This window comes from Kogia breviceps, chromosome 4, assembly GCF_026419965.1.
Source record: "Kogia breviceps isolate mKogBre1 chromosome 4, mKogBre1 haplotype 1, whole genome shotgun sequence".
NCBI classification, from domain to species: domain Eukaryota; kingdom Metazoa; phylum Chordata; class Mammalia; order Artiodactyla; family Physeteridae; genus Kogia; species Kogia breviceps.
Window position 1 is genome coordinate 27383252 of NC_081313.1, and position 27325 is coordinate 27410576.

Below are 27325 nucleotides of genomic sequence, written 5' to 3' on the forward strand. Positions count from 1 at the left end.
CTAGGACATAATCTAGAATTCTCCTAAAATTGGATATAACATTGATTTTAATAATGTGAGATGATAAAAATTCTATGATTCAATAGAGGGCACTGCCACAATTCCCTTACAATATACAGAAATAACATGTAACTTCATAGAAGATGGTAAGAGTAGGAACTGTAAAACCATATATCTTGTTGACAAGTCCATCCTAAATCTACCCAACTTTCAATTTCAGTTCCCACCAAATATTTACTTTGTATTTTCTGGCTCTTTGACCCCCTTCATCTCTGACTTCCTTGATCAATGAGTTCAGATCTATCCTTCATAATGAAGGCTCAGTCAAGAAGAACTTGAGTCCCATCGCTGCAAGAGCTCAAACACACTGATTTTATTATCCATTGCTGAAACCCATACTTCTCACAACATTGGTAAGACTCAAAGCCAATAGTTTTTTCCTCCCTGAAATCCCAATGAACTGATTATATACATTGACTGTCATGGTCAGAAAGAAAGTATGTAAGAAATACGTAAGAAATGCTCAAACAGGAGCATCGCTGGTGCTTGAAGAATGCTTAATGGAACAAGGTAGGGACCATTTTCAAAATTTACCACAATCAAGAAGTATTCTTTCCTGCTTATAACTCCTCTTCTGTAGCCACTGTGTACAAATCAGGCAAAGCACACACTTAAAGAAAGTCAGAGGCCTGCAACATCTCACAAAACTCACAGGGTTAACAAGAAAAGCAAACATTCAGCATTTTGCAGGGTATATTGAGCAAAGAAAGCCTTCAGAGAAACCAACTGAGAAATCCCCAGCAAGTGCACTATTAGGGAACAAACTAAGGCCTTGGAAACAGGGGAGGGTCTAATCTCTGCCGGCTGCATGTGATAAAAATGGGATGGGATAGGACTAAGACGACCAGTAGAATAAGAGAATATTAGATTAGCCACCTTGGAAAGAATTCTGGTTAAAGGTTCCACATGTAAGGAACTTGGAAGTTGCCACTCTGTTGTAATGACAAGTAAAAAGCTGAACAGACTGAAAAATCAACAATTCTTCTTGGATATGAGAGAGGAAAGGGCACAGGGCAAACTGCTGCTCCCAAGACTGGAGAGACAGATGAGTGAATAGAGACAGACGAGTGAATGAGTCTCTACTTTCCAGAGTAGAGAATCATAAGCTGACTACCACGGGAACCTGAATTTCAGCAACTTAATATCAGATACCAAACCGTGGATCCAGGATACCCCAAAACAGCAAGTATAATAAATGCCCCCCCAAAACCCCCAAAACTACACCTAGGCATATCACTTTCAAATTACAGAAAATCAAAGACAAAGTCCTGAAAGAAGCCAGAGGGAAAAAACACCTTACCTACAGAGGCACAGAGAAAGAACTGCATGTGACTTTCTCAGAACTCACGCAAGCAAGAGAGCAGAGTGAAATATTTAAGGTGTTGAGAGAAAAAACCCCACCAACTTAGAATTCCACACCCTGTGAAATTACCATTCAAAAGTGAAGGAGAAATAATTTCTCAGACAAACAGAAACTGAAGGAATTCGTTGCCAATAGACCTGCAGGAAAGAAATGTTAAAAGAGATTCTTTAGAAAAAAGGAAAATATTAAAAATCAGGAACTTGGATCTATATAAAGAAAGGAAAAACACTAAAGAAGCAATAAATGAAGGTTAAATAAAAACTTTCATTTTTCCTATTCTGAGTTGATCTAACAGAAAACAGTTTGTTCAAAATAATAATACCAATAATATATTCAATTATTTTGATTATGATGCTTATGTATATATGATATATATGTATATGTGCTTAGGTACACATATAGAAGTGAAATGAATCACAAAAATGATACAAGGGACGAGAGGCAGGAACCAGGATTATTTTGCTATTATAAGGTACTCATACTGCCTATAATTTTGTTATTATAAAGTACTCATAACACTGAAGTGCTACAGTGTTATCTGAAAGTGGATTGGATTAGCTGTAAACACATGTTGCAAACTCTAGGGCAATCACTAAAAAAAGCAGATTAGCTACTCTGGGCTAAGAGTTTTCATTAGTTCATTGGTGAAGTACAACTGGAAGGTTGTCAGGTCTCCACTGTGTATTACTCGTAGCTTGTTTTATATATTTATGCATGTGGTAAACTATATAATCCTCATTCCATAGCATATGTTTAAATGCATCTCAATAAATCCTATTATTTTTATGAAGTCCTACATATTAAAAAAAATCCTCCAGATATTTTTAGAGATCAATATCTGGACTTGGTTGATCCTATCTGACAATTACAGAGGACAAAGTCAGACGGATCAGCGCCAAGATGAGTGCAATTTTAAAAAGTCAAGGAAGTATCTGACTCTGATTTTCTGTCCTCTAAACATCACTATATGGTCACCCATCAGAATCAGAGTGAAATATGTGCCCTCATTTATTATTCTCATGCTTTATCAAGGATATGTGGACATATCTCAAATGCACGTGATTATTTTGAGCCTTACTAGGAATACTGTCAGACTCTGTAAGAACTAGTTTCAGTGATGTAAGTATCTGTTCTACATGTATTTATTTCTAATGAACATGATCTAGTTCTAAGGCAGCTTAGAACAGTTCAAGCAATCTCCAGGAGCTTCGCATGGTCTTTGGAGTTTTCTTTTTTTTTCTTTTAATTGGGGTATAGTTGTTTTATGATGTTGTGTTAGTTTTTACTGTACAGCGAAGTGGAGTTCCCTGTGCTATACAGCGGGTTCTCATTAGTTATCTATTTTATACATGTTAGTGTATATAGGTCAGTGGAGTTTTCAGTATTTGCCTTTTCCCCTCAGAATGTGACATTCCTTAAACAAAGGAACAATGGCTACACTCCAAAGAGAATTCAGCCAAGCAGGGTGACATCCAGGGTGGGGCAGGAGAAAATGTTCTCCCTTTTGTGCACGCCATTGTTGTGCTTCTAGAACAAAAGCACAGCACAGAGGAGACAACAGAGCACACAACTGGCAAAGGTCACATTCAGAAGTGATGACCCATTGTCTGACAGCAGCGCCATTGCTGTAAGTTTTATAAGACACATGGGAATTCTGGTTAGAATATATTACAACTGACAGATTCCTGCAGTACTAGGGTTGCCACGGGGCAAAACTATGGCTTTTACATTTTTAGGAAAGTGATCTTGAGGTTTTGCCAAAATATTTTTGTTGTTTAATAAGGAGTCCTGAAGCTTCCTATTGAGACCAGCATCTGTGTCAAGCCATTTCTGCAGCTGTTCCTCCACAGATAATCCATTGGTTGCACTTTCATGGTTGATCTCTGGATGGGTGACCGGGGGTAAATTTTCTTCAACAAGCCTCTTGTAATGAACGGTAGCACTTGCTATTCCATTCCCTTCCAAACTTTCCCAAGGGACAGCTAGTCCTAAATTCTCCCAGAAAGTCATGCCCCACAGATAAGGCAGGAGTGAAAGTAAATATGGTGGAGAGGACAGAAGAACGAACACTAGTGGAGAGATAGGCCCGTTGCTGGTATACTCTGAGTCCTCTTTACCTTGGAAAAGTGGGCTGTGGAAAATAACTGGGCTGGCTTTGATGACAGTTAGCTAAATTTATAATATACTCTTGCCAATTTTTCATACGGATTTCTGCTCTTGAACAAAGATGATAAAAATTTTTAAATAGTCAAACTAAGGAAATAACATCTTGGTGAATTTTTTTTAATCATAAATTTTATTTTCTTTTAAATAACTTTAACTACCTCAGCTGTTAATAAAATAAAAGCAGGAAGAACAGGCTGCCTTTTTTCCAGATTTAATCACAAAATTGTGTCTACAATAATTGACATAACTCGCTTCTTGTCCTTCACCCATCTCATCAAAAATTATTGCATTTTCCCTCAAATTGTAGTTTTTGGACTCCTCTGTGAATATACTCATTTTGTCCTCGTTCCTGGAGGCATCTTGTTTAAATCCATCCTTTAAAAAGGAGAAGGGGTACATATGTGGAGGCAAAATATTCTCTTGAAGCAAACAGATACAGAGTTGCCAGAAGAAGCTGATTGTAAACACAAGCTGCCTGGGTGGGGAGGGGAGGGCTGTTGATTTAGAGACACGTCACAGCCTTTGGCGGACGGGCACAGGCAAAGCCCCACTGGGCCCTCCTTCCTTGGCAGGGTCAGGACTGAGCCAGAGGAGGCAGAGTTTCATCTTCCCCTTGGAACTCATTGTTTTGGTTCTCCTCCAAAAGCCTTCATCCAGATAAGAAGCCAATGACTGATTACATCTTCTTGAATTTACACTTAAGCAGCTCTTTGCTCCAAGTGCACAATGTAAATTATATGTAAAATGTAAATTATAAAAGATATTAAATTGTAACTATATAAAAAGGGAAGACCAAAATGTCACAATGCTTAAACGTAGGTAAACATCCCGGCAAAAGGGTGAGCAGGACCTAGGTGAAGGGTTTGCCGGGCTCTCAGCCAGAAGCTGTTGGTGGGTGGTGGCCACGTGCGCAGCCCCCGTGAACTCTGAGGGCTTTGACTGCTCCACCTGAGATGGGAAGGAGACCACCATCACCACAAACTTCTTAGAGCCTTAACTCTTGATGACTTTCAGGCCTAGGAAGGCTGCAAAGTAAGGACTCAGATTCTCATGCGAGCACTCAGCCAAGCTGCCAGACTGGCTCTGTGATAATTCCTAATGTATTTTCAATGTCACTAGGAGAGGCAATTTTGAACCACCTTAGCAAGTCCTGTCCTGAAATGAGGTCCCACAGTGTGGTCAGGAAAAAACTGCAAAAACTAGAAAGAATGGGTGCACACAGAGAGGAAAAGGGAAGAAAGGGACAGGAAAGAGAAAAATAAAATAAACTAAATGGAAATCACACTCAAATCAAGCCTGTAAATTATTATTCCAAAATCCATAAAGAAATCTAATACCAAGAAAGACAACAAAATAATTACAACAGGAGTCCACTCTGGATAAAATAAGTTTGTTAAGACAGTGCTATGGAATGAATGTGTCCCTTTAAAATTCATATGTTGAAGCCCTAACCCCCCGGTGTCATGGTATTTGGAGGTGGCACATTTGGGAGGTAATTACGTCGTGAGGGTAAGGTCCTCATGACGGAACTGATGCCTTTATAAAAAGAAAAAGGAACATAAGATGTGAGGATGCAGCGAGAGGGTAGCCATCTACAAGGCAGGAAGAAGAGTCTCACTAAGAACTGAATCTGCCAGCACCTTGATCTTGGACTTCCCAGCCTCCAGAACAGTGAGAAGTACATGTTTGTTGTTGAAGCCACCCAGCCTATGGTTTTTCTTATAGCAGCCAAACTGACACAGATAGGCAGTCTGAACTACTTTTTATTTTTATTTTTTTATTTTTTTGCGGTATGCGGGCCTCTCACCGTTGTGGCCTCTCCCGTTGCGGAGCACAGGCTCCGGACGCGCAGGCCTAGCGGCCATGGCTCACGGGCTCAGTTGCTCCGCGGCATGTGGGATCTTCCCGGACCGGGGCACGAACCCGTGTCTCCTGCATCGGCAGGCGGATTCTCAACCACTGCGCCACCAGGGAAGCCCTGAACTACTTTTTAAAATAAGCATGTTACTTACTGCCTTTGGCCATTTTCACCTGGAAATCTCCTAGGCACTTTAATTAAACTCATGTAATCATAAACTCCTCTTGGGATCTGTTTCTCGTCACATGTTCCTTGTTTCAGTGAGTGACACTACCATTTGGCCAGTTATGCAAAGGAGAACACTGGGGTCACCCTTCAACCCTCCCTCACGCACAAACCACTCTCTATCAAAAGATAAATGGAATCAACCATTAAGTTCGGTCTAGTACAGCTCCTAAATATCTCCACATTTGCATGATTTTTCCATCTGTACCACCTTAACTTTAGTTCAAGCCACTATTATCACTTCCCCAGACCACTGCCAAGATCTTCTATCTCGTTTCCTTCCCTTCTAGTGTTTCTGCCACATGGAAATAAAACATTGACCCTAGTTAACTCTGGGGGAAAAGGAAAGGGAGTGGAGTTAGGCGGTGCTCTTCAAGTGTATTTGTGCAATTTCTTACTCTTTAAAAATGAAGCTTGAAACAAACATGACATAATAAGATCTGATAAAGTTGAGTGGTTGATTTACAGGAGTTTGTTATTGCATTCTCCTTTTTGCTGGGGCCTTTGCAATATTTTCCAGTGAAAAAGTGTAAAACTAGAATGACACGATAACAAAATAAAGTAAAATAAAATAAAATGATTGCTACTACCTGTTTGTAACCTTTTTACTATGGGAATCAATGTGGTAATAAGTTTCTTAACATTTGGTATAAGCATGTTACTTTTTGAACCTAGAAATTCCATCTACAAATTAAAATTTAATGAGATCATTCTTCACATGGGCCCAAAGATGCTCATCAAAGGATTATGATCAATAAGGAACTGGCTAAGGGAATTTTGTTCTGTCTTGCCAGTGAAATACAATGTATCCACAAAAATGATAGCTATGGAGACTGAAAAACACATGGAATGGTACCCATGTTATGATGTTAAGTGAAAACATGTGTCTATGTACCTAAATACATCCATATGCACACAACTATATACATCTATGATGAGAAGAAATAACATTGAAAGGCAACAAAGCAAAGTACCAAAGTGCATGTATGTTAGGGTGGTGACTTTAATTTTTTCAGTAACATATTTAACTTAGTTTTATAATATAGAAAGTTTTAACTTAAAGGAAATAAAAGTACATCATTGAATGATTCAGTGTTTCGGGCAGTCTTCCATCTTTATATTTAGCAGTGAGTGTCTTATGTGAATATTAGCATTTCATTCTCTATGTCTGAGAGTGTGAAGGTAGATATGCTGTCATCCTTCTCTGCCAGAATTAAGAGAGCTCACTGCCACTCGAATAGATAGCACGGCTGAAATTCAGGTAAGCACATGGGCGCTATGATAACTTCTGTTCAGGTTTAATAACCAGAGTAACATCTGCCCAAGTCAGGCAGAGATGCTCCCGAAGGACCAGGCTGTATCAAAGCCAAATGCCCGCTGTTTGGTAAGGCTGTTTCATCTCCTTGCTAAATACGAATATATCTGTACGATCACTGCACAAATCAGCCATTTATATTGTATTTCCCGTGCTCTGAAATACTATACAAGCTATGCAAAGGGTCCGGCCCATGCTGAAATCGAAGGGGGTGTGGGGTGGATAATCTCGTGTTTCTCTGAGAAGGCCCTGCTCAGGCAGGACTGGCTGAGTTTCTCTCTGTGGTGTCCTGGAATAAATGATTTAAAGCTTAAACCTGTACGTCACTGCAAAAAAGAGGACAAAAGGGATGCAAAATCGCAAAAGTATTTGTTAACTACAATCCCGATGACTTCGTTTTCCTCCCAACTTCTCCTCAGGGAAAGATTTTTCACCAACTTATTTTCTGCTTAAATTGCTTTTGCTTCTCAGAAAAAAAGATCCCAGCCCTCCTGGGCAGCAGTGGGAAGAGCAGGGCTGACTCTTACTGACGCCCTTTACGGCTGCTGCCAGATTTGACCTCGACAGATGTCCAGAGGTTTAGGATTTTCAAGATGTCACACATTTTGAAATGAACATATGATTCCTGTGATTTCTAAAAGTGAGCTGTTGGTTTTCTATACCGAAGGAGGGAAAGAAAGGAATCAGTAATACAAAAATTGTTCACAAGGCTGATGGGCCACGACTCCACGTCTGTCCCTGGATCTCTTTCCACGACTACTTCCTGGGGGTGGAAGGAGCAAGTGAACAACTGGAGCAAAGTACACGAGAGGGAAGCCAGGGAGGAGGAGGCTGTGCTCTCCTGACCCCTTCTCTCCATCACTTTGGTTCCCTTTGCTATATTGCTGATTCTGGCACTTCAGCCAATAGCGGCCCTAGTTTTATAGGCAGCAGTAACAAAAGAGGCCGAAAGTTCCCAAACAGACTTGGACAGGATCCAAAGGGAGAAAGAGAGGCAGAGTCTACTATTAAAGCCCCCAAATGAGTGAAGAGCCCCAAGTACCAGAACAGCCCCGATCCCTGCCCCCAGAGGCCCCAGAAATGTTCATCCAGCACTGCGGCCACAAGAGTCCGCACTCTACAAACACGTACTCCTTTACAGTTCCCAGCCCCTCTCTGCAGCTGGACTGTGCCCACAGGGCTGAGGCCAACCAATGAAACAGAGCAGAAGTGGTTTGCATCACTCCAGGCCAAGGCCGTTATTAAGGGCCAGTCTGACTCTTCAATTTCTCCCTTCCCCTGTGGGGCAATTTCAGATGTCTCAGCTACAAGACGAAGCAGGGCCATGTAATCCGTGCCAGATTTAGACTGGGTTAAAAATAAACCTTCACTGAGTTCTTAAGGTTTTGATTTCTTTGTTACCATAGCAGAACTTGTCCCATCCTGACACACTTGACAGCAAGGAACCTCTCCAATGCTTGATTTATGACAGAAAACTGTTTTTCTTGTAGCTATGAAAAACTGGTAAATTGGAGACAGAACACTGGGCTAGGAATTAGGAGAGACGGTTATGGTCTGGATTTGGCCGTGATTTAAAGGATACCTCTGGTGGGTGGTTTGACTTTTGTGGTGGTCCTCAGGTCCTCAACCAGAGAAGGTATAAACCTTTCTGGTCTGCTTTTTAAAAAAAGGCACGTAACCCTTTCTGCAAACAAAACCTTTCATGAAGGACACAGTATGTAAAACTGATAAAAGAAAAAGTGCTTCTTTCTTTAGACCATGACCAACACATTTACTCCCCATAGAGGCCCCTGGGCCATCTTTGTGGAACCCTGTAGACTTAGGGGCGAGAGGGCAAACTGCTGGCTTAAACTTCCTCCATGGCCTATTCTGAAGCTGGCGTGGATTCATCGAGAGAGGAGCTGTTCTCACCTGTCCCACACGTCACACTGCACTCTGTCCAGCGGCCATACTGCCAGAAGTACACCAGCTTTTCCACGTCATTGTCAAGGCCATCTTTCCGGATTGTGTACTCATACTTGATGCCAGGGTTAGTCACCTGGAATAGAAGCTAAAGGACAAGAGAGGGGTCATGTCAAACTCTGTTGTGACTTTATACTGCAAACCAGAGTCACATAAAAATGCTGTACAATGTCCATCATCTTAAAGTAGTCACGGAGGTGTGCATTGGAATACATACCATTAAATAAATACCTCTGCTTCCACTTGCACGTCTACATATGTCTATAGTTAATCTGCTCCTATTCTATTATGTCTTGACTGAATTCTCATGGGAATTCATGGGAGGCCTAATCATACGGAAATTACTCTGAGGGAATGACCAGAGCGCCCTTTCCAACAATAGGCTGGTAGGTTACCTTCTGCCCTTGCATACTTACTAACTTTGTGGTTATGGGTAAGTTACTTATTCTCTTTGTGCCTTACTTTCCCCATCTACAAAGTGAGGATAATCATAGCATGACTAATAGGGTGCTTTTAAGGGTTAAACAAACAAAAGTAATGTGACTAGATATGATTAGATTGGTGTCTGGCATATAGCTAGCACTCAGTGAACAGTAACTTTTGTTGCCATTGTTGTTGCTTTATGGTGTCCTTCTCTAGCTCTCAGGCTGATTAGTTTTCTTGAAAGCATATCGTTCTGGGATTAAAATGGTCATGGGTTTCAGCCAAGGCATAAAATTGGAGACAGAATTTGGGACCTTCTCCTCACTTCCCTCTCCTGCAGGCAATCTACTTACCACATGTTTGAAATGGATTAATCTCACACTTAGAGGTGGTAGACTGGTTGCTCCATGGGGTGGGCCTATAAGATGTAAGGTCTCCTGACATTTATGGATCATAGCTGTCAAGCATTGACCTCCAGCTTCTGTGAATGCTCTGATCTCTGGCTCTGAAATGACTTCCTTCTAACTTCTGAATATAGTTAGATGTGACTGTCTTGGGCCATCCATCATCCCCAGCCTGTCTTGGTCTGCTGGTATAATTACACTGCTCCTTTTCTACAGTTCTTTGCTAGTATGAAAGACAAATCACTTGTGCCTCTGAAGAGCACATGCTACATCTTAGCCCCTCTCTTCTCCAAGAGTTTCACAAAGTCAAACCTTTTGCCTGAGGACAACCACGTGATACCATGTGAAAGAACCATGTCAGTTCATCACCCCTGCTGGAAAGCTGTTTGGAAACTCGTGCCAGGCTGACAGAGACTGGTAGCATACCTTTTATACCTGAGGAACACTCACTCTGAAATAAATAGCCTGTCAACCATACTGCAAACTAAATTCAACAGATGATTTTTAGGGCCCGTGGCATTTCATCACAAGGGTTTTGCCAATGTTGGGCAATAAAGGATTAGCAGCATAAACTAATATCTCACTTCCCGCCCTGTCCCTTGCTAAAAGAAGGTTTAAGGATTCTTAATGAATATCCCCTAGCTAACACCTTGGAAAAGAAAATGAGAAAGATCCTAACTAGTGCACACGTCAGCAGTTTCCTTTGCTTCTGTGTTACCTGGATCCACACTGACTCATTGGTGGGACCTGTGGCCATCAGTTTCTCCAGGTCTCCTTTCCTGTCATATTGAAAGATGGTCCCTGCCAGCTTGTAGTTCCCATTCCACTGGATAATAAATCCTCCATTGAGGTAATATTTTTCAGGGTCTTCACTCCTGATGGCCAGAAAGTTTCCAGCTCCCTCAACCTCCATTACCCGTATGTCCCTGGCTCCTTTGGGAATCAGCCCGATGTCAACATAACCTAAGGAGAGAAGAGAGGCATGCAAGCTTAGCTGAACACAGTCTGTTTCTGACGCATCATCCGTCCTCCTCCCAGCATCTCCATCAGTTAGTGCCCTTGCCTTCCTGCTGGGTGGTTACTGGGACGGGCGGATGCACTAATTACGGGGAACTTGAAAAGCTTGGCCATGAGTAGAATTCTCAGGAGCCTTGTGACTCATTATGTAATCAGTTTTATGAGAGGAGAGGTGAAATAAATGCAGCTTGAACTCTGAACCTTTTGTGGTTGATCCAGCATTTATTTTTCTGTGATTTTCTGTTGATAGTTCAAAATGTTACAGCCCCCAGCCAGCTTCCCATTAGCATTTCTGCTTCCGCATTTGTCTCTGCTATCAGATTAATCTCCCTGAGCATTGCAGTGGCTACATCCTTTCGCCCCATCCTCATTGCCTGAAAATTAAAGACAGACTCTTAGAAGTAATTTAATCATAGCTTAAATTCATTAAGAGAATTCTGGAGGGAATCTTGATTGATTGCCACGTGGCGCTCTTGAATACAGCTTGTGATGAGAAACTCAGCTCTGAGCACAGCTTCTTAAGCTTTTTTTTTTTTTGCAGTACACGGGCCTCTCACTGTTGTGGCCTCTCTCGTCGCGGAGCACAGGCTCCAGACGCGCAGGCTCAGCGGTCACGGCTCACGGGCCGAGCCGCTCCTCGGCATGCGGGATCCTCCCGGACCGGGGCACGAACCCGTGTCCCCTGCATCGGCAGGAGGACTCTCAACCACTGTGCCACCAGGGAAGCCCACAGCTTTTTATATTGCTGGACAATTATATTCATTAGAAAGGGGTTTTTTTTTTCACATTTTTTCTTATGTTTTGATGAAATATAAACGTATGTTGTTCTCATCCAACATTCTGAAAAAGCACAGAGGACATCTACTTAAAGACCATGATCAATTTTAGCTACAGTCTTATCCTTGCTTATTGGTTGTTACGGTAGGAGACCTACTGGGGAGAAATGGAATGAACACATAATGGCTTCCTCTCTTTGCCAGACTCTAGGCTGAGCCCTTTATGCATTCATCCTGTTTATGCTTCAAAAGAACGATCCTCTCATAGCTGTGACAGAATGGAAAGATGCTGGGGATGGCATTGGGCAAGGAGTACTGGGACATGGGAGTCAGACATCTGATTCTAGTTTCTGCACTGCCATGAACGAGCTCCATGATGTCCATTGACTTATTTAACTTCTTTGAATGTCATCTGCACAATGAAGGACATTGAATGAGATGAGACCTTGAATGAAATGATGTCTGACATCCCTCCCAGCTCTGCTAATCGATTATTTTGTCCTTTTCTAAGCTAAATTTTCTCTGTTCCTTTACCTTTTCCATACAAAACTTGATTTTAAGACCTTGATCATTTTCCACTGGATATACACTGTTGTTTTTTTTTTTTTTTTTGACTACAAACAAACCTTCATCTCTGTCACCTAAAAGTGCCCTGACTGCTCTCTTTCCCTCAGACATTAACATAACATGGGATCCTGGGAGTTAAAACCCACGTCTGGCCAGCAGGAACGATTTACTCAGAAGCTGGGTACAGGCCACAACCTCAGCTCTATTTTTTCGAACTGGCAGCTCCCACCCAAAGGAGTGAAGTATGGGGCCTGAAGTACTCGATTAAATTCCACTGGGCCCTCACACACTTGCCTGAGACAGCTGACTGAAACTATTAAGTTACAACTAGCTCAGGGAAAATATTTAATCACATGTAATTGAGGGTGATGCAATTGTTTAAAATGCCTTTGGAGCATTGCTCCCTGCAGCATAGCAGAGCTCACGCATAAAGTCAACTGGCATTAAAGAATATGGCAACCACCATATCCCTTGTTTGAAAACAAACAAAAAACCAAGCCAAAACAAAAAAACAGTGAGAACTAGATCAGAAAAAAACTCAGAAGAGTTTGCCTTTTATCTTCCACTTAGGAAAATCTAAAATTAGAAATATTTATTTTGTGTAGATTCTGTCTTATCAAAAGGTGAAGTACATCGAATTTAAAATAAAAGCTTTCGTGGTTGAGAGTCCGCCTGCTGATGCAGGGAACACGGGTTCGTGCCCCGGTCCGGGAAGATCCCACGTGCCGCGGAGCGGCTGGGCCCGTGAGCCGTGGCCGCTGAGCCTGCGTGTCCGGAGTCCGTGCTCCGCAACGGGAGAGGCCACAACAGTGAGAGGCCCGCGTACTGCAAAAAAAAAATAATAATAAAATAAAAAATAAATAATAAATAAAATAAAATAAAATAAAAGCTTTCATTGCATATAATTGCTGCTTCCGAACAGTTTGTAGAAAGAAGATGTAAACAGAGGCAGATTTAGCCATGAGCGAAAGCAATACATATTTGTAATATATTTTTGCAAAAGAATACCTAAGAGGAACCCAAAAGATAAAATTGTGGTGTTTGGAGTCGAGAAGAATCATAACATAGCTACCAGACTCCTTCATACATGACAAAATAACCCACAATAGAGAGGAGTATAAAATGAAAAGTAAAAGTTTCCATTTCCCTCCACCCAGAGTCCTATGTCCCAAAGATAATTACACTTAATAGTTTCTTGGATTCTCTTCCAAAACCTTTCTTTGCATGTATAAACACACATACACATACTTTTTTAAACAAGTGAGATCATACTATGAGAATTATTTTAACTATTGCTTTTTAAATTTAATATACCTTACATATCTTTCCACATTTTTTTTAGCATTTCATCAACTGCCAAAATGACATAAACCCATTTATTTAATCAGCCAACTGTTAATGGACATTTAGGTGGAAGAGAATGACCATTAACCTCTTTATCTATAAAATGAGGAGACTGAGTTCCCAAGAGAGGAAGAAATCTATGCCACACCACATGGCCACACCCACACCCACACCCACACACACACACCCCTATAACCAGGCTTTGCTAACCAACTCCTAATACAGCGTTTTTAATGAAAAAATATGATTGGTAGAACAGAGATAAAAAAAAAATCCCCCTGAATGTCTCATCCTCATGGGTCTTCTTTACAGAAATGAGAATCATATTAAAAAGTTGTAGGGGGTAAAGGGTTATTGAGACATTCATTCTATGTCAAGGTCAGATTTTCAGGGTTGGTAAGAATATCTCCAAAGTATTAAGAACGATGAATATATTCATTCAGTAAATCACTTTTCTTCCATTTTCCTCAGTAAACACGATTCTTTTTTTTTTTTTTTTTTTTTTTTTTTTTTTTTTATGGTACGCGGGCCTCTCACTGCTGTGGCCTCTCCCGTTGCGGAGCACAGGCTCCGGATGCGCAGGCCCAGCGGCCATGGCTCACGGGCCCAGCCGCTCCACAGCACGCGGGATCCTCCTGGACCAGGGCACGAACCCGCGTCCCCTGCATCGGCAGGCAGACTCTCAACCACTGCGCCACCAGGGAAGCCCCAACACGATTCTTTTGCACCAGTGTTGGGGGAAGTGGAAAACATAATCTTGACCTCAAAGAACAAGCCTCTAGGCCCATGGAGACCACCTGGAGAAACCATCCCATTACTGAGTCTTGAACACCTTGAGCTAAAAGAATACTCAGGGCCTCTGAGGATGGAGCAGGAGGCTGGCCTCACTTCTGAAGACATATCGTAAGAGTGGCAGTGGATTAGTGGTGCTAATGTGCATCTTATTCAACTATTCTAAAAAAAGGATTCACCCACTGGCATATTTGGTTTCCTGTCTGTCACTTCAAATAAAAATGTGTTTACAGAGGTCATACTATTAACCCAGACAATTTAACTACAACTACCAGCTTGTGGGTTTTTTTTATGATTTGTGCTGTCAGTTTGTGGCAAGCAAGACAATCTTCACTGCTGGCCAAGATACCATGGTTTCTGTGAGGGGGCTCCTGGGAAAGATAGATCCATCTTCTGGGGCTTCCCTGGTGGTGCAGTGATTGAGAGTCTGCCTGCCGATGCAGGGGACACGGGTTCGTGCCCCGGTCCGGGAGGATCCCACATGCCGTGGAGCAGCTGGGCCTGTGAGCCATGGCCGCTGAGCCTGCGCGTCTGGAGCCTGTGCTCCGCAACGGGAGAGGCCACAACAGTGAGAGGCCTGCGTACTGCAAAAAAAAAAAAAAAAAAAAAAAATTCCGTAGATCCATCTTCTGAAGCCTGGCTTGACAGCAGTGACATGTTGCTGTCTGGTTCAGATCCAAAACTGCCTTTGACCTGCTCACAAATCACAGTGAGGAAGAGCTATGTACAGATACATTCGCCAGGCAGATGTACTGAGAATTAAACTGCCCTGGATTTGGAGGTTTAGCCTCAATTATTTCAAAAGAGGGTTGTAAGGGGCCTGGAGTCTTGAAACACACTGTGAGCAACCATAATCCTCTTGCTAGAAACCAGTGGAAACACAGCAGAGGGAATAGACACCGACAGGGGCTTCCTGACCCTAAATGCTTCCTCACAGCCCTGAGCCCTGGAGGTCATTCAGCTCTTTTGATGGGAAAACTCCCATGTAAAGTGTCCAGTCACTCTCCCTACCCCTTCCAACTCAAGGTTTCCTGGAAAGCATGACATAGGACAGTCTCCAAGTAAGGTGGTATTTTGGTAAACATGGTTACAAGAAAGCCATGTCCTCTCTTATCATTATGTCCTACCTTCTGCCTCTGATTCTGTCTCTGGAATGTTTTCTTATATGATTCTCATCCCCTTTACACGAACTTCTTTAGTCCAGGCCCTTATCTCCTGAACCTGGGTTAATGTTTGGGTTCCCAGCACTGGGCTCTCCTATTCCGGGCAATTTTGTATGTTGCTGGCAAACTAGTCTTTCTATGACGCTGACCTCCTCATGTCATTCACCCTCCCTAAAATCTTAGAAAGGTCCCTATTCTCTCTTGAATCTACAGCAAAGAAATTGAACCTTGTGGAACAGCCTAGGAGCAACTTTGAATCACGAAGCCGTATCACCTCTTCCTAAAAGTGTCTCATGTCCCACTGCTTAGACTTGTATAGACCCTACACCCACACTGCGGCCACAGCCCTCCGACCTGTGCTGTGAGTGTTCTTGATGGGTTCCATTCATTCATGATCATTTTCATTTTGTCACAGAGCCTAGGGAGCCACCAGCAAAAGTCCAGAACATGCCTCATTATGGGATTAAGATGGTAATTTTAGCATAATCTGTAATTGTTGTCAATTCCTAACTCTATATGAATTTAATCTTTTGACCATAAAGATCAGTGGCAGAGCCTAGGGAGCTACAGCCAGAAGAACTAAGCACATAAACACACAGAATCAGGGCTTCCCTGGTTGAGAGTCCACCTGCCGATGCAGGGGACGCGGGTTCGTGCCCCGGTCCGGGAAGATCCCACCAGCCACGGAGCGGCTGGGCCCGTGAGCCATGGCCGCTGAGCCTGCGCGTCCGGAGCCTGTGCTCCGCAACGGGAGAGGCCACAACAGTGAGAGGCCCGCGTACCACAAAAACAAACAAACGAACCAAAAAAACCCCACACAGAATCAATAAGTAGATGGGATCCAGGTGGTCAGGTACGTACATAATTCCAGGCAGCTGCTGCTTTTACTCCATTTCAGGAATCTCCTATTCTAAAGATATGGATACTGGCAGCAAGAGTTGAAGAACAGGGACATTCTGTGTCTTTCCTCTGCTTTTTAGATTATAGATTTTTTTTCAACATGCTGAATTGTAAAAGTGAAAAATTGTATGTGAGGTATATCAGACAGTGGAAACTGAAGTAACTTCTTGCGCCAAAAGACTTAAAATTACTATGTGCATCAAATCTACTCAACAGATATACAAATGTATCATTTAAAATATAAAGTTAAAGGTGAATTTTATATGGTAACTGTTCGAGTTCCATAAAAAGATTTCAAACAAAAGTTGAGCACATTCTGGTTATGATTAAATAAAAGAGGTAGGAATCAAGGCTGGTGGTTTGGGCACTGAGTTAAGTGACACAATTAGTCGTAGGAGAGTTCCAGAATGCTCAGAGAATGTGGTCCCTTGTTCCCAGCATCAAGACAAAGCAGGCCAGTGTGAATAAGACCAGGACTTGATTCAGTGGTCTGAGGGCCTGGCATTGGTGAGGTCTAGAGAAGCCAATTAAGGCCAAGGGAGTCTAGAGTGGTAGTTTTCGGAAGTCAGTGGATTAAGTCCAAATTTTGGTGATGCGTGCTAGGGAAAAATAGGTCATTTAATGACCACACCCGATACTCAGGGGCATACTCAGCAACTTCAGCCCGGGTGTTAAGCAAGTCTAGAAGGGAGGTGCCCCACTATATCTGACTTCCACCCTAGGCATCAGCCCAGCCCCAGCGTGGGCTACAGCCCCATCCCCTCTGGCTCTGCCTGGGCGGTGGCCCCTGGCCATCCTATTTCCAGCACCTCCAGATGCTCTTCATCATCTCCAGGCCTAACTCAGCCTCCTCCCAAGACGCCTTCAGCAACTGCTGGTGCCAAGGGATCATGGGAAGTGTCTTTACTGAAGACAGTCTGCAGGGTCACAGCTGCTTTGGGATGAGGATTGGCTCTCCATGCCCCGAGGATTATCAGCAGCCCAAAGCTGCACAAGGAAGAACCCTCGAAAAAAGGTCATCATGGTTAAGGAATAGTGCGACGTGAGGAAGGAGGGCATGTTAGGTGGGAGAAGCCACGTGGAGAGCCTTAAGGCACCACTGGCTGGGAGTCCCTTACAGGGAGGAGCTGGAAATAAGAGCAAATTGAAGCAACCCTGCCTTGCCTCTCCTCTGGTCTTGAAGCTACACCCCGACTCTTCTGCCTTTAAACCCACTGTTGGCTTCTCTGCCCTCAGTTACAGAACCTGCTCCTATGTCTGCACCCTCCTCGGCCAGCTTTTCATCTCTTCTCTCCCCCAGGTCTCGGTCCATCGGCCTTCAGCCCTGGATCCTCTCCAGGGCTCACAGTCTTAAACCTGGTCCTGTGCACAGCCACTAAGCCATCTTAGATCCCTAGTGCAATGTGATGCTTCCTGTAATTGCTTAGCATTCAACCCCTTTCCTAAAACTGCCAAGGAACCTTTATCCCTCTGTAGTGAAGGCTATACCCATTTTGAATTCTGTGAAAGTCACAATCTGCTTAAAAAGAGTAACACTCCATCTTGACCTTCACTCTCGGTCCCCTGCCACTTCAATTATTTATGTGTTTATTACCAGATCCTTCTTTCTGTTGAAACACCTTCTTCACGGTCTGACAGGCTGAGCCATCCCCAAGGCACACGCCACAGCGATCCTCCGTGGCGTTGGAATCGATCTCATAGTCACAGCCGACCATCTGCGGGGAAGAGAGGTTGAGGACGAATGACACAGGCAGGAGAGGCCACACGTGCCCTGGACTTTTGACTCCTCCTTCCCCCACTTTGCTCTGGATGAGACTGTGGTGGGGGGCAGATACAAGATAAATGTTTCCTCTTCCTGGTGGTGGCCAGAAGAATACCCAAAGCACCCATGGATGGTAAAGGAAATACTTGCTTTGAGGGGAAAGAGGTACACACTGAATGCATCTGCAACTTCCCCTGAGTGAGAGGCAGAATTGAACACACTTCCAAAAATGGAACCATGAAAATGTCTTGGAATCATTGTCGGTGGAGCAGTAAATCCCTTTCAGATGTCCAAACCTCATGCCCGCTCCTCTCCAATGAGATTCCCAGGGATGATGGAATGACTCCACCTGTACTTAGTTGCTCATTCCCTTTACATTCCTCACTGGGGATATTCTCTCTGGTTCCTGTCTGAACTGGAAGCCCTGGGGGAAAACCTGGCTTCATGCTGAGACCATTCCAGTCCCGTGAGGGATGAGATCTCGGACCTGCAGACCCATCAGCAGATCCTTTGGAGCGTCCTATGACCCCAGTCCCACCAACCTGTCACATGAAGCTGTATCCCAGCCATCCTGACCTCCTTCCCTCCAGCTGCAGAGGAGGAACTGGTCATTTCTCCCCTGAGCCAGGCCTAATCTTGTTCCCGTGCTCTGGACCTGACCATTTCTCAGTGTTCTGTCCCTTGGTCCTCCCAAATCACCATCCTTCCCTCTCCACTGATTCTTTCTCCTCCACCCACCAATACGGCCAAGCCTTTCCCACCCAATTCCCATTCTGGAAAAGGAGAGTAATAAAACTTGGGGTGTTAGGTAGCATCAGATACCAGAGAATCGTTCATACTCAGATGGAAAGTCATGGAAAACACATGAATTTCCACTGAAGTCCTTTGTTCCTTGCTCTCTTCTACGGCGTATATTCCTAAACCACATTTCAGTGGTAGAAGAAAGAGGAAAAACTACACCATATTATATATATTTTAAAAATTGTATTTATTTATTTATTTATTTATTTTGGGCTGTGTTGGGTCTTCATTGCTGCGTGCAGGCTTTCTCTAGTTGCGGCGAGCGGGGGCTACTCTCCTTTGCAGCGTGCGGGCTTCGCGCTGTGGTGGCTTCTCTTGTTGCGAAGCACGGGCTCTAGGTGTGTGGGCTTCAGTAGTTGTGGCTCGCAGGCTCAGCAGTTGTGGTTCACGGGCTCTAGAGTTCAGGCTCAGTAGTTGTGGCACACGGGCTTAGTTGCTCTGTGGCATGTGGGATCTTTTCGGACCAGGGCTCGAACTCGTGTCCCCTCCTCTGGCAGGCGGATTCTTAACCACTGCACTACCAGCGAAGTCCTTACACCATATTATATTAATTGGATTTTTCTCTTCTGTTTGGGAAGAAGAATTGTGCCCAGGTAGTTTTTTCTCTCTCTCAAAGATAATTCCCTTTCTTATTTTAAAGCCACCTCAAATCGACTGAAAGGAAGAACCATTTAGGTCTTTAAATACACCCTCCCTCCACCATCTAAACAGAGAATTAAGGCCCACAGACAAAAAAAATAGTGCCATTACTCAGGTTAATCATGTCTAACTTCCTTTAGATCCAAAGACAGTGCTACTTGACCCAGTTGGGAAAAATGAACTGCTAAGAGATTAAAAAAACTTAACAACGCTAATCACAATGGAAAAGAAAGAAATTGTCTGGATGTGTGCCTTCACTGGTTATAAGCAAATGCCAACCAGTCACAAGTGATATGTTTACGTCAAGCTTGAGCATCCTCTAATAAGCTGACCTTTACAAATCCTATTCTCAGTGACCGTCATTCCTTCACTGACTTGGAACCAGCCAGGGAAACATACTTTGCAACATACTGAAGTGTTTAAAAAAAATCTCTACCGAGAGGGGATGGATAAAAAATGTGAAGGAAAAAGGAAAGAAAGCCAGAAAAACAAATACCTGGAGCCCATCTTTCTCCTCCAGCAATATTTGCCTGCATCCCTGGGGGGCAGGGGCGGGGAATGAAACACACACACCCCAGTAGGCTGGCCCACGGCACAGTGCGTGGTTCTTTTTTTTTTTTTTGTGGTATGCGGGCCTCTCACTGTTGCGGCCTCTCCCGTTGTGGGGCACAGGCTCCGGATGCGCAGGCCCAGCGGCCGTGGCTCACGGGCCCAGCCGCTCCGCGGCATGTGGGATCCTCCCGGACCGGGGCACGAACCCGTATCCCCTGCATCGGCAGGCAGACTCTCAATCACTGCGCCACCAGGGAAGCCCTGCATTTCTTTTCTAAAAAAAGAGAATCCCTTTAATTTCCTATCACTATTTCTTTCTTTAAAAAACAGCTTTCTTGGGGGTGTAGCTGATATATAAAATACTACACATATTTAATTTTATAATTTGATGGGTTTGGACTCATACAAACACCTGTGAAACCATTGCCACAATCAAGGCAATAGACATATCTATCAGCTCCAAAAGTTTCCTCGTGTCGCTTTTGTGTATGTGTGTGGTAAGAACACTTACCAGGAGACCTACCCTCGTCACAAAATTTTAAGGGCACAATACAGTGTTGTTAAACACAGGCAATATGTTGTACGGCAGAGCTCTAGGACTTATTCATCTCGCATAAATGAAACTTTATACCCGTTGAACAGCAACTCCCCACTGTTCCCTTGACAACTACCATCCTCTTCTCTGCCTCGATGAGTTAGACTATTTTAGATTCTCATATAAGTGGAATCCTGTAGCATTTATCCTTCTGCGACTGACTTGTTTCACTTAACATAACGTTCTCCAGGCTCACCCATGTTGTCAAAATGTCAAGATGTCCCTCTTTTTTAAAGTTGAGTAATGTTCCATGGTATGTATATACCACATTTTCTTTATCCATTTGTTGATGAACATCTGGGTTGTTTCCATCCGTATCTTGGCTAGTGAATAGTGTTGTTACAAACACGGGAGTACAGATGTCACTTCAAGATCCTGATTTCATTCTCTTGGATACATACCCCAGAACTGGCATTGCTGGGTCATATGGTAAAAGTTAAATATTTTTAATTTAATTAAAATAAATATTTTAATTAAAGTAAATATTTTTAAATTTTTGAGGAATCTCCATACTATTTTCCATAGTGGCTGCACCATCGTACATTCCCACCAACAGTGCACAGGTTTTCAATTTCTCCGCATCCACACCAATACTTGTTATCTTTTGTGTTTTGGTAATAGCCATCCTAACAGGTATGAGGTGATGAGTTTCACTTGTATTTCTCTATGTTTAATGATGTTGAGCACCTTTTCATATACCTGTTGGCCATCTGTATATCTCTGGAGAAACGTCTATTCAAGTCCTTGGCTCATTTTAAAAATCAGGTTATTTGTATTTCTACTGTTGATCTGTAGGAGTTTCTCATAGATTTTAGATATTAACCCCTTATTGTATATATGGTTTGCAAATATTGTCCCCCATTCTGTAGGTTGCCTCTTTATTCTGATGACTATTTCCTTTCCCGTGCAGAAGTGTATCATCAATTCTTGACCTTGTCATTTGAACTGAAGAGCATCCTATCTTGAGTATTACTTAGAGAAGTCAGGTCCCAGTCTTTCATTAGGCTTTCAGCCCTACGTGAGTGAATAAGTAATGCGTATTCTTACCAATTCTCATTTCTTCCTTATGAGTTTTACTGTTTTACTTAGTAAATTCTCAAGTAACTGAGGACTGAAATACCAACTGGCACCTTGACCTAACCCACTTAGAATGTCATCATTTTTTCTACAGTCCCTTGGCAAAGGTAGAGACTGGAAAAATGCCTGGTTCCAAGAGGAGATTCATTCCCAGCTAATGAAACTTTAGTGTGAAGATAATGCCAGTTACGCTTAACCGAGAAGAACAGGTAAATGATATTGTCCTTTAATAAATGGGACAGCAGCAATAATGCTTTCCTCACCATAATTTTAAGGGCCAAGAGATAGGATGTGGCCTTCTAGAAAGACATCTGGCCCAGAGAAATTGATTTTGGGGTGTTCAGTCGATCACTGAGATGGCCAAAATGGCCTTGAGAGAGAACAAAGAAGGTTCAGGAGAGATTCTGAGAGCAATGAGAAGGCGAGCTGACTTAGGGCAGGTAGGAAGATTGTCAAGTAAGGTTAAGGACCCGGCTGGGGTTGAAGACACTGACTTTGTAGGGGCACAAATTCACAAAGTTGAATTATTATTTTAAGAAGTGTACAGTAGACTGACTCTAAGAACAAAAAATCATTGTGGTTGGGTTGGTCAGAATCAGGGTCCTGGGGAAAGAGGTTGATGGAAGGCTGAGAGGAAAAATCTAGGGGATGGCTGATGTGCCAGTTCAGGGCATCCAGGCTGTTTGGGGAAGAAATGAAGCCAAAGCTTTGCTGACTGGGAGAAAAGGGACGAGTGAAGGAACCGAAAGTCAAAGAACTGGTTGCCAAGAGAAAGGGGTGAGCAAGTTGGATGGTTAGCAGCCTGTCTTAAGACAGCAGGTAAGACTGCAGAGCTGGGACAGTTGGAAGAGGGGTGGGAATATCTGCTCATATATTTAAAAGCTTACTGTGTGTCGTACTTGTGATTAAACAAGGAAAGGAGAAAATAATTTAACTGTAAATACCACTTTACTTAAAAATCTTGGCCTTGTGTAGATACAGTAAGTAAATGAAATAGTAGAAAAAATTCAATAAATAGAAGAAAAGCAGATTAGGAGTTCAGTACAAGCTAAAAAATTGGGGGAGGGGCACGGACAGATACTTCCTAAAACAAATTCAGTTCTGATCAACGTTCGATAATTTCCTCGACAACAAAATCTGCAAATCTAAGATCACAAAATGTTGGCAAATATCATAATTTCCAAATAGACAGCTAAGTATATGAGTATAAGCAAATACAAGTATTTATATGAATATATGCAAATGTTTTCATATCCACAAAGAAGATGAAGTAGGCACATATATATTTTTTTCTGATGGTATAACTTTTTGTTTCAATACACGTTCAATTCCCTTTGACAAAACTGTGGTAAATGAATAAGAAGACTAACAAAAGCTGAAAATAACTACAATCTGGATCTTTAAAAGATAAACTGTATTTAGGCTATTAAGGTCAACTTGATTTGACATATTTTTTTCGGCTTAAAAACTTAACTCAGTGTGGTGTAGACAGAAAGTAATGAAAGCTTCTAAAAGGCCTTAAATGGTTTCCAGAAAGAAAAAGGCAAGCTGAGAGAATTTGGCTTATTCTATTAAGCTGATTTAACCAGTTTCAAGAGAGATACCCAAGACCCCTTATGTTTTGTTCAAAATATCTGTTTTTTTCCATCACAAGCTAAAGATACTGTCTCTATGCATGCAAAGGTATTTAGGTCTAAAAGGTAATTTTAGCATCACATTCATCTTTTGATGACTGAAGTTCTCAGCCCTAGCAGCATATGGCAATCACCTGAGTTTTAAAAATACCAATGCTCAGGACCAAATCACAGCTATTCTGAATTAATAAGGTGGGGATTAAGCCAGGCATCAGTAGGTTTTAAAAGCTCTCCAGCTGATTCTAATAGGCAGCCAGGCCTGAGAACCACTGTATTAAGTGACAATGGGGCTGTTCGGGCCTAAATTAGTTACTTTTTCCTGCTCTAGGGAACAGGTCTAACCTAAATTTTATTAATTATTTTTGGCTCTTTGTAGCTACCGTGGTAATTAGTGTGTCAGGAGAGAATTCTGCCTGAGCTCTTTCCAATTTAGAGTCTGATTATGCCTTGTTGTTAGCTCACTCAGTCCTGGGAAACATCATGTTGCCTCCTGTGCCTTGGTCGCTACTGGAATAAGTCCATCAGTAACTGCAAGGTGATAAATCCACCTTCCCAGGGTGCTAACAATTTATGGGCAGGAGCTTTTCATGGCAACAATTTGGTCCAGTGGAAAAACTTGTGATAATTATTTGCAAAAACAAAATATATTAAGAGTGTCTTGTGTGCCAGGGGCTCTGTTAAGGGCTTAACCTATATGACCTTATTTAATCTAAGATATGTTAATATCCCAATTTTATGAAAGATAACTGAGTCTTAGAAAGATGTATAGAGTTATACAGCTAGGAAATAGTGGTATTGGGTTCATATTCTAGAGCCTGGGCACTAAGCCATTATACTTTACTAATAGTTACTTGAGTCTTTTTATATAGTTTCTTTTTTCACTGATTAAAAACACCTTCTCTTTAAACTGAGATTTATGCCTGACTGTTGGAATACAAAACTTGTTCATCAGTTCCTTGCAAAACAGACTGTGAGCAATGGGGATAAATTCTTCAATGTTTGTACACATAAAAGCATTATAAAATCAGACCTAAGTACTTTATATAAAGGCAGAATTTTTTAATGGAGTCAATGTCAAAAAGTTAAATCGAAATCAGAAGACCTGCTTTATAACTACCTGTCATGCCGTCTCTCTTCTTAAGGAGCTCATGCTGGTGATCAATGGAGAATGAAATGTCAAAATGCTCTGTGAAAAACACTATACGATGATTAACTTCAGTTTTTCCTCAAATTTAACTAACTCTGTTGGCAAGTAACCAACAAACAATTCAATACCACTGAAATAATATGAGTTGCCTTTTCCTAGTAATTCCTCCTTTAATCTGGTTCTTCTTCAACTTGACCCAGCTTCACGCCTAAAATAGTATCACAGAGCACATCAACAGATCAAGAAATGAAGACGACAGCAGGAGGACATTCAGTTCCTAACTGTGATTTTGATGAACACTGAAAAGTCTTGTCTCACAGACCGTATAAAAATACCAGACCACATGCAAATACCGCGAAAGCAAAAGATTAGAACATCTGACTTCCCGAATTAATAAAAATCATGGTTTTATAAAGTTGTAGATTAAGGAAACATACCCAATACCTTACATATGCCATTAATACAGACATTTCTGCTGTTGCCGCCTTCAAAGCAAGGGGTACCATCAGTGACAGCATCCAGCATTTTCTCGGAAAACTGGCCATCTATGGGTCGGCAGTAGAGCTCACAAGGACGTGCTGAAATGAAAAAGAGACAAATCCTTGCAAGTTAGCTTTCTTGCTCAGCACCCTTCCCCCAGGATTTTGTATGTATGAATGCCCAAGTGTCATTCATCTGGAGATTCCCATCTTTTACCTTTCTGTGACACAGGCTGTAATGCAGGCTTCTTTCTTTTAAAGCGTTTTACAACAAATTAAACTGGGAAGATTGCTTTAAAATGCTACGCCTTTTGTCACAAATGATGAGACCTTTCAATCCCATGTTGAAATGTGCTTTTAAAAATAAGGCAGTGAGCATCTGGGGTTAACCTAGAAAATAAGTCATAGCAACCAGTGATGCTGGACTCCAGACAAGCATAATGTTTGTCTGTTATTTTGCAGCAAAGGAAGCAGACCACCAGGGGAGATGCTCCAGTGGGGCCAGCTCATTACTAACACCACTGCCACTATCATAAACCACCCCCAACAAATATTCTCCCTTGTTCTCCTCAAGTCCAAGAAGTCCTTGGACACAGGTTTACAACCACATAGAAACAAAAGATCTGCTGCTTTGCTAAAGCAGAAGCCACCTTGCTTATCATAGTGGTCCATCCCATCATGCTGGGTCCTGCACTGAATCCATCCTAAGGTTCAATTTTCTCTTCCCTTGTGAGTGATCTCCCGCACAGAATCGTTCTAAAGATTTACTTAATAAAATGTGTATCTATATGTAGGTACTTCGAATAACCAGAAAAAGAGGTAACTTTTAAAACATAAATTGTCTAGTAGTGGGATTGCAGGGTCGTATGGTAGTTCTATTTTGTAGTTTTTTAAGGAACCTCCATACTGTTCTCCATAGTGGCTGTATCAATTTACATTCCCACCAGCAATGCAAGAGAGTTCCCTTTTCTCCACACCCTCTCCAGCATTTATTGTTTCTAGGGTTTTTGATGATGGCCAATCTGACCGGTGTGAGATGATATCTCATTGTAGTTTTGATTTGCATTTCTCTAATGATTAATGATGTTGAGCATTCTTTCATGTGTTTGTTGGCAATCTGTATATCCCACTACTAGGCATATACCCTGAGAAAACCATAATTCAAAAAGAGTCATGTACCAAAATGTTTATTGCAGCTCTATTTACGATAGCCAGCACATGGAAGCAACCTAAGTGTCCATCAACAGATGAATGCATAAAGAAGATGTGGCACATATATACAATGGAATATTACTCAGCCATAAAAAGAAATGAAACTGAGTTATTTGTAATGAGGTAGATAGACCTGGAGTCTGTCATACAGAGTGAAGTAAGTCAGAAGGAGAAAAACAAATACCGTATGCTAACACATATATATGGACTCTAAGAAAAAAAAATGTCATGAAGAGATTAGTGGTAGGATGGGAATAAAACACAGACCTACTAGAGCATGGACTTGAGGATATGGGGAGGGGGAAGGGTGGGCTGTGACAAAGTGAGAGAGTGGCAGGGACATATACACACTAGCAGATGTAAAATAGATAGCTAGTGGGAAGCTGCCGCATAGCACAGGGAGTTCACCTCTGTGCTTTGTGACCACCTAGAGGGGTGGGATAGGGAGGGTGGGAGGGAGGGTGATGCAAGAGGGAAGAGATATGGGAACATATGTATATGTATAACTGATTCACTTTGTTGTAAAGGAGAAACTAACACACTATTGTAAAACAGTTATACTCCAATAAAGATGTTAAAAAAATAAATAAATAAATTGTCCTAAAAATTTTAATAGGTAATATCTGTATATGATAAGAATTCAAATAGTTAATTTTCTTTGAATGTTACGTCTTCTTCTCTATAAGTGAAAAATTTGAGAACCACTTCAGAAAGATCCTTTTGGGATCTCTTCTGGGTCTGTTTACTGGGGGAAGGGCTGTTAGTTTCTTGGTGGTGTGACCAGCTGAGGGCTCAATGAGACCACCCGTAAGGCCGTTTGCCTTGGACCCACCTCAGTGCGGATGGGCCCCAAATGCAAGGCCAGCATGCACAGCTCTAGGTAGGGCTGCTCAAGGATGCAATGATCCATGTGGTAAAGAAAGAAAAGTGTACAACTTACACAAATATAACTTAGAGTAAAATTCGAACACTGAAACTCTGGAGGAACTTGAGACAATTTCTAAAGCATCTGTTTAAAACTTAAAGGAGAAAGGTAAAAGCAAATAAAGAATACCAACTGATTTTATATAAACTGCAGTGGATAAGTTGTCT

The 27325-nt window shown here is 42.2% G+C and overlaps 1 protein-coding gene across 3 annotated transcripts in view; it reads right to left on the minus strand.

Annotated features, from left to right (window-relative positions):
• The window catches only part of ADAMTS12 (ADAM metallopeptidase with thrombospondin type 1 motif 12), a 424853-nt gene that overhangs the window by 116639 nt on the left and 280889 nt on the right, over positions 1-27325 (minus strand). Inside the window, exons 13-16 of one of the 3 annotated variants that reach the window (XR_010840098.1) lie at positions 24980-25120; positions 17930-18050; positions 10495-10739; positions 8899-9037 (exon numbers count right to left, since the gene is read on the minus strand). Coding sequence is in view for 2 of the 3 variants with exons in the window: in XM_059060818.2 (XP_058916801.1) it covers positions 8899-9037; positions 10495-10739; positions 17930-18050; positions 24987-25120 (639 nt within the window). In the remaining variant the exon portion in view is untranslated. The remainder of the gene's footprint in view (positions 1-8898; positions 9038-10494; positions 10740-17929; positions 18051-24979; positions 25121-27325) is intronic. The other 2 variants (XM_059060818.2, XM_067030856.1) reach the window with 2 other exon arrangements.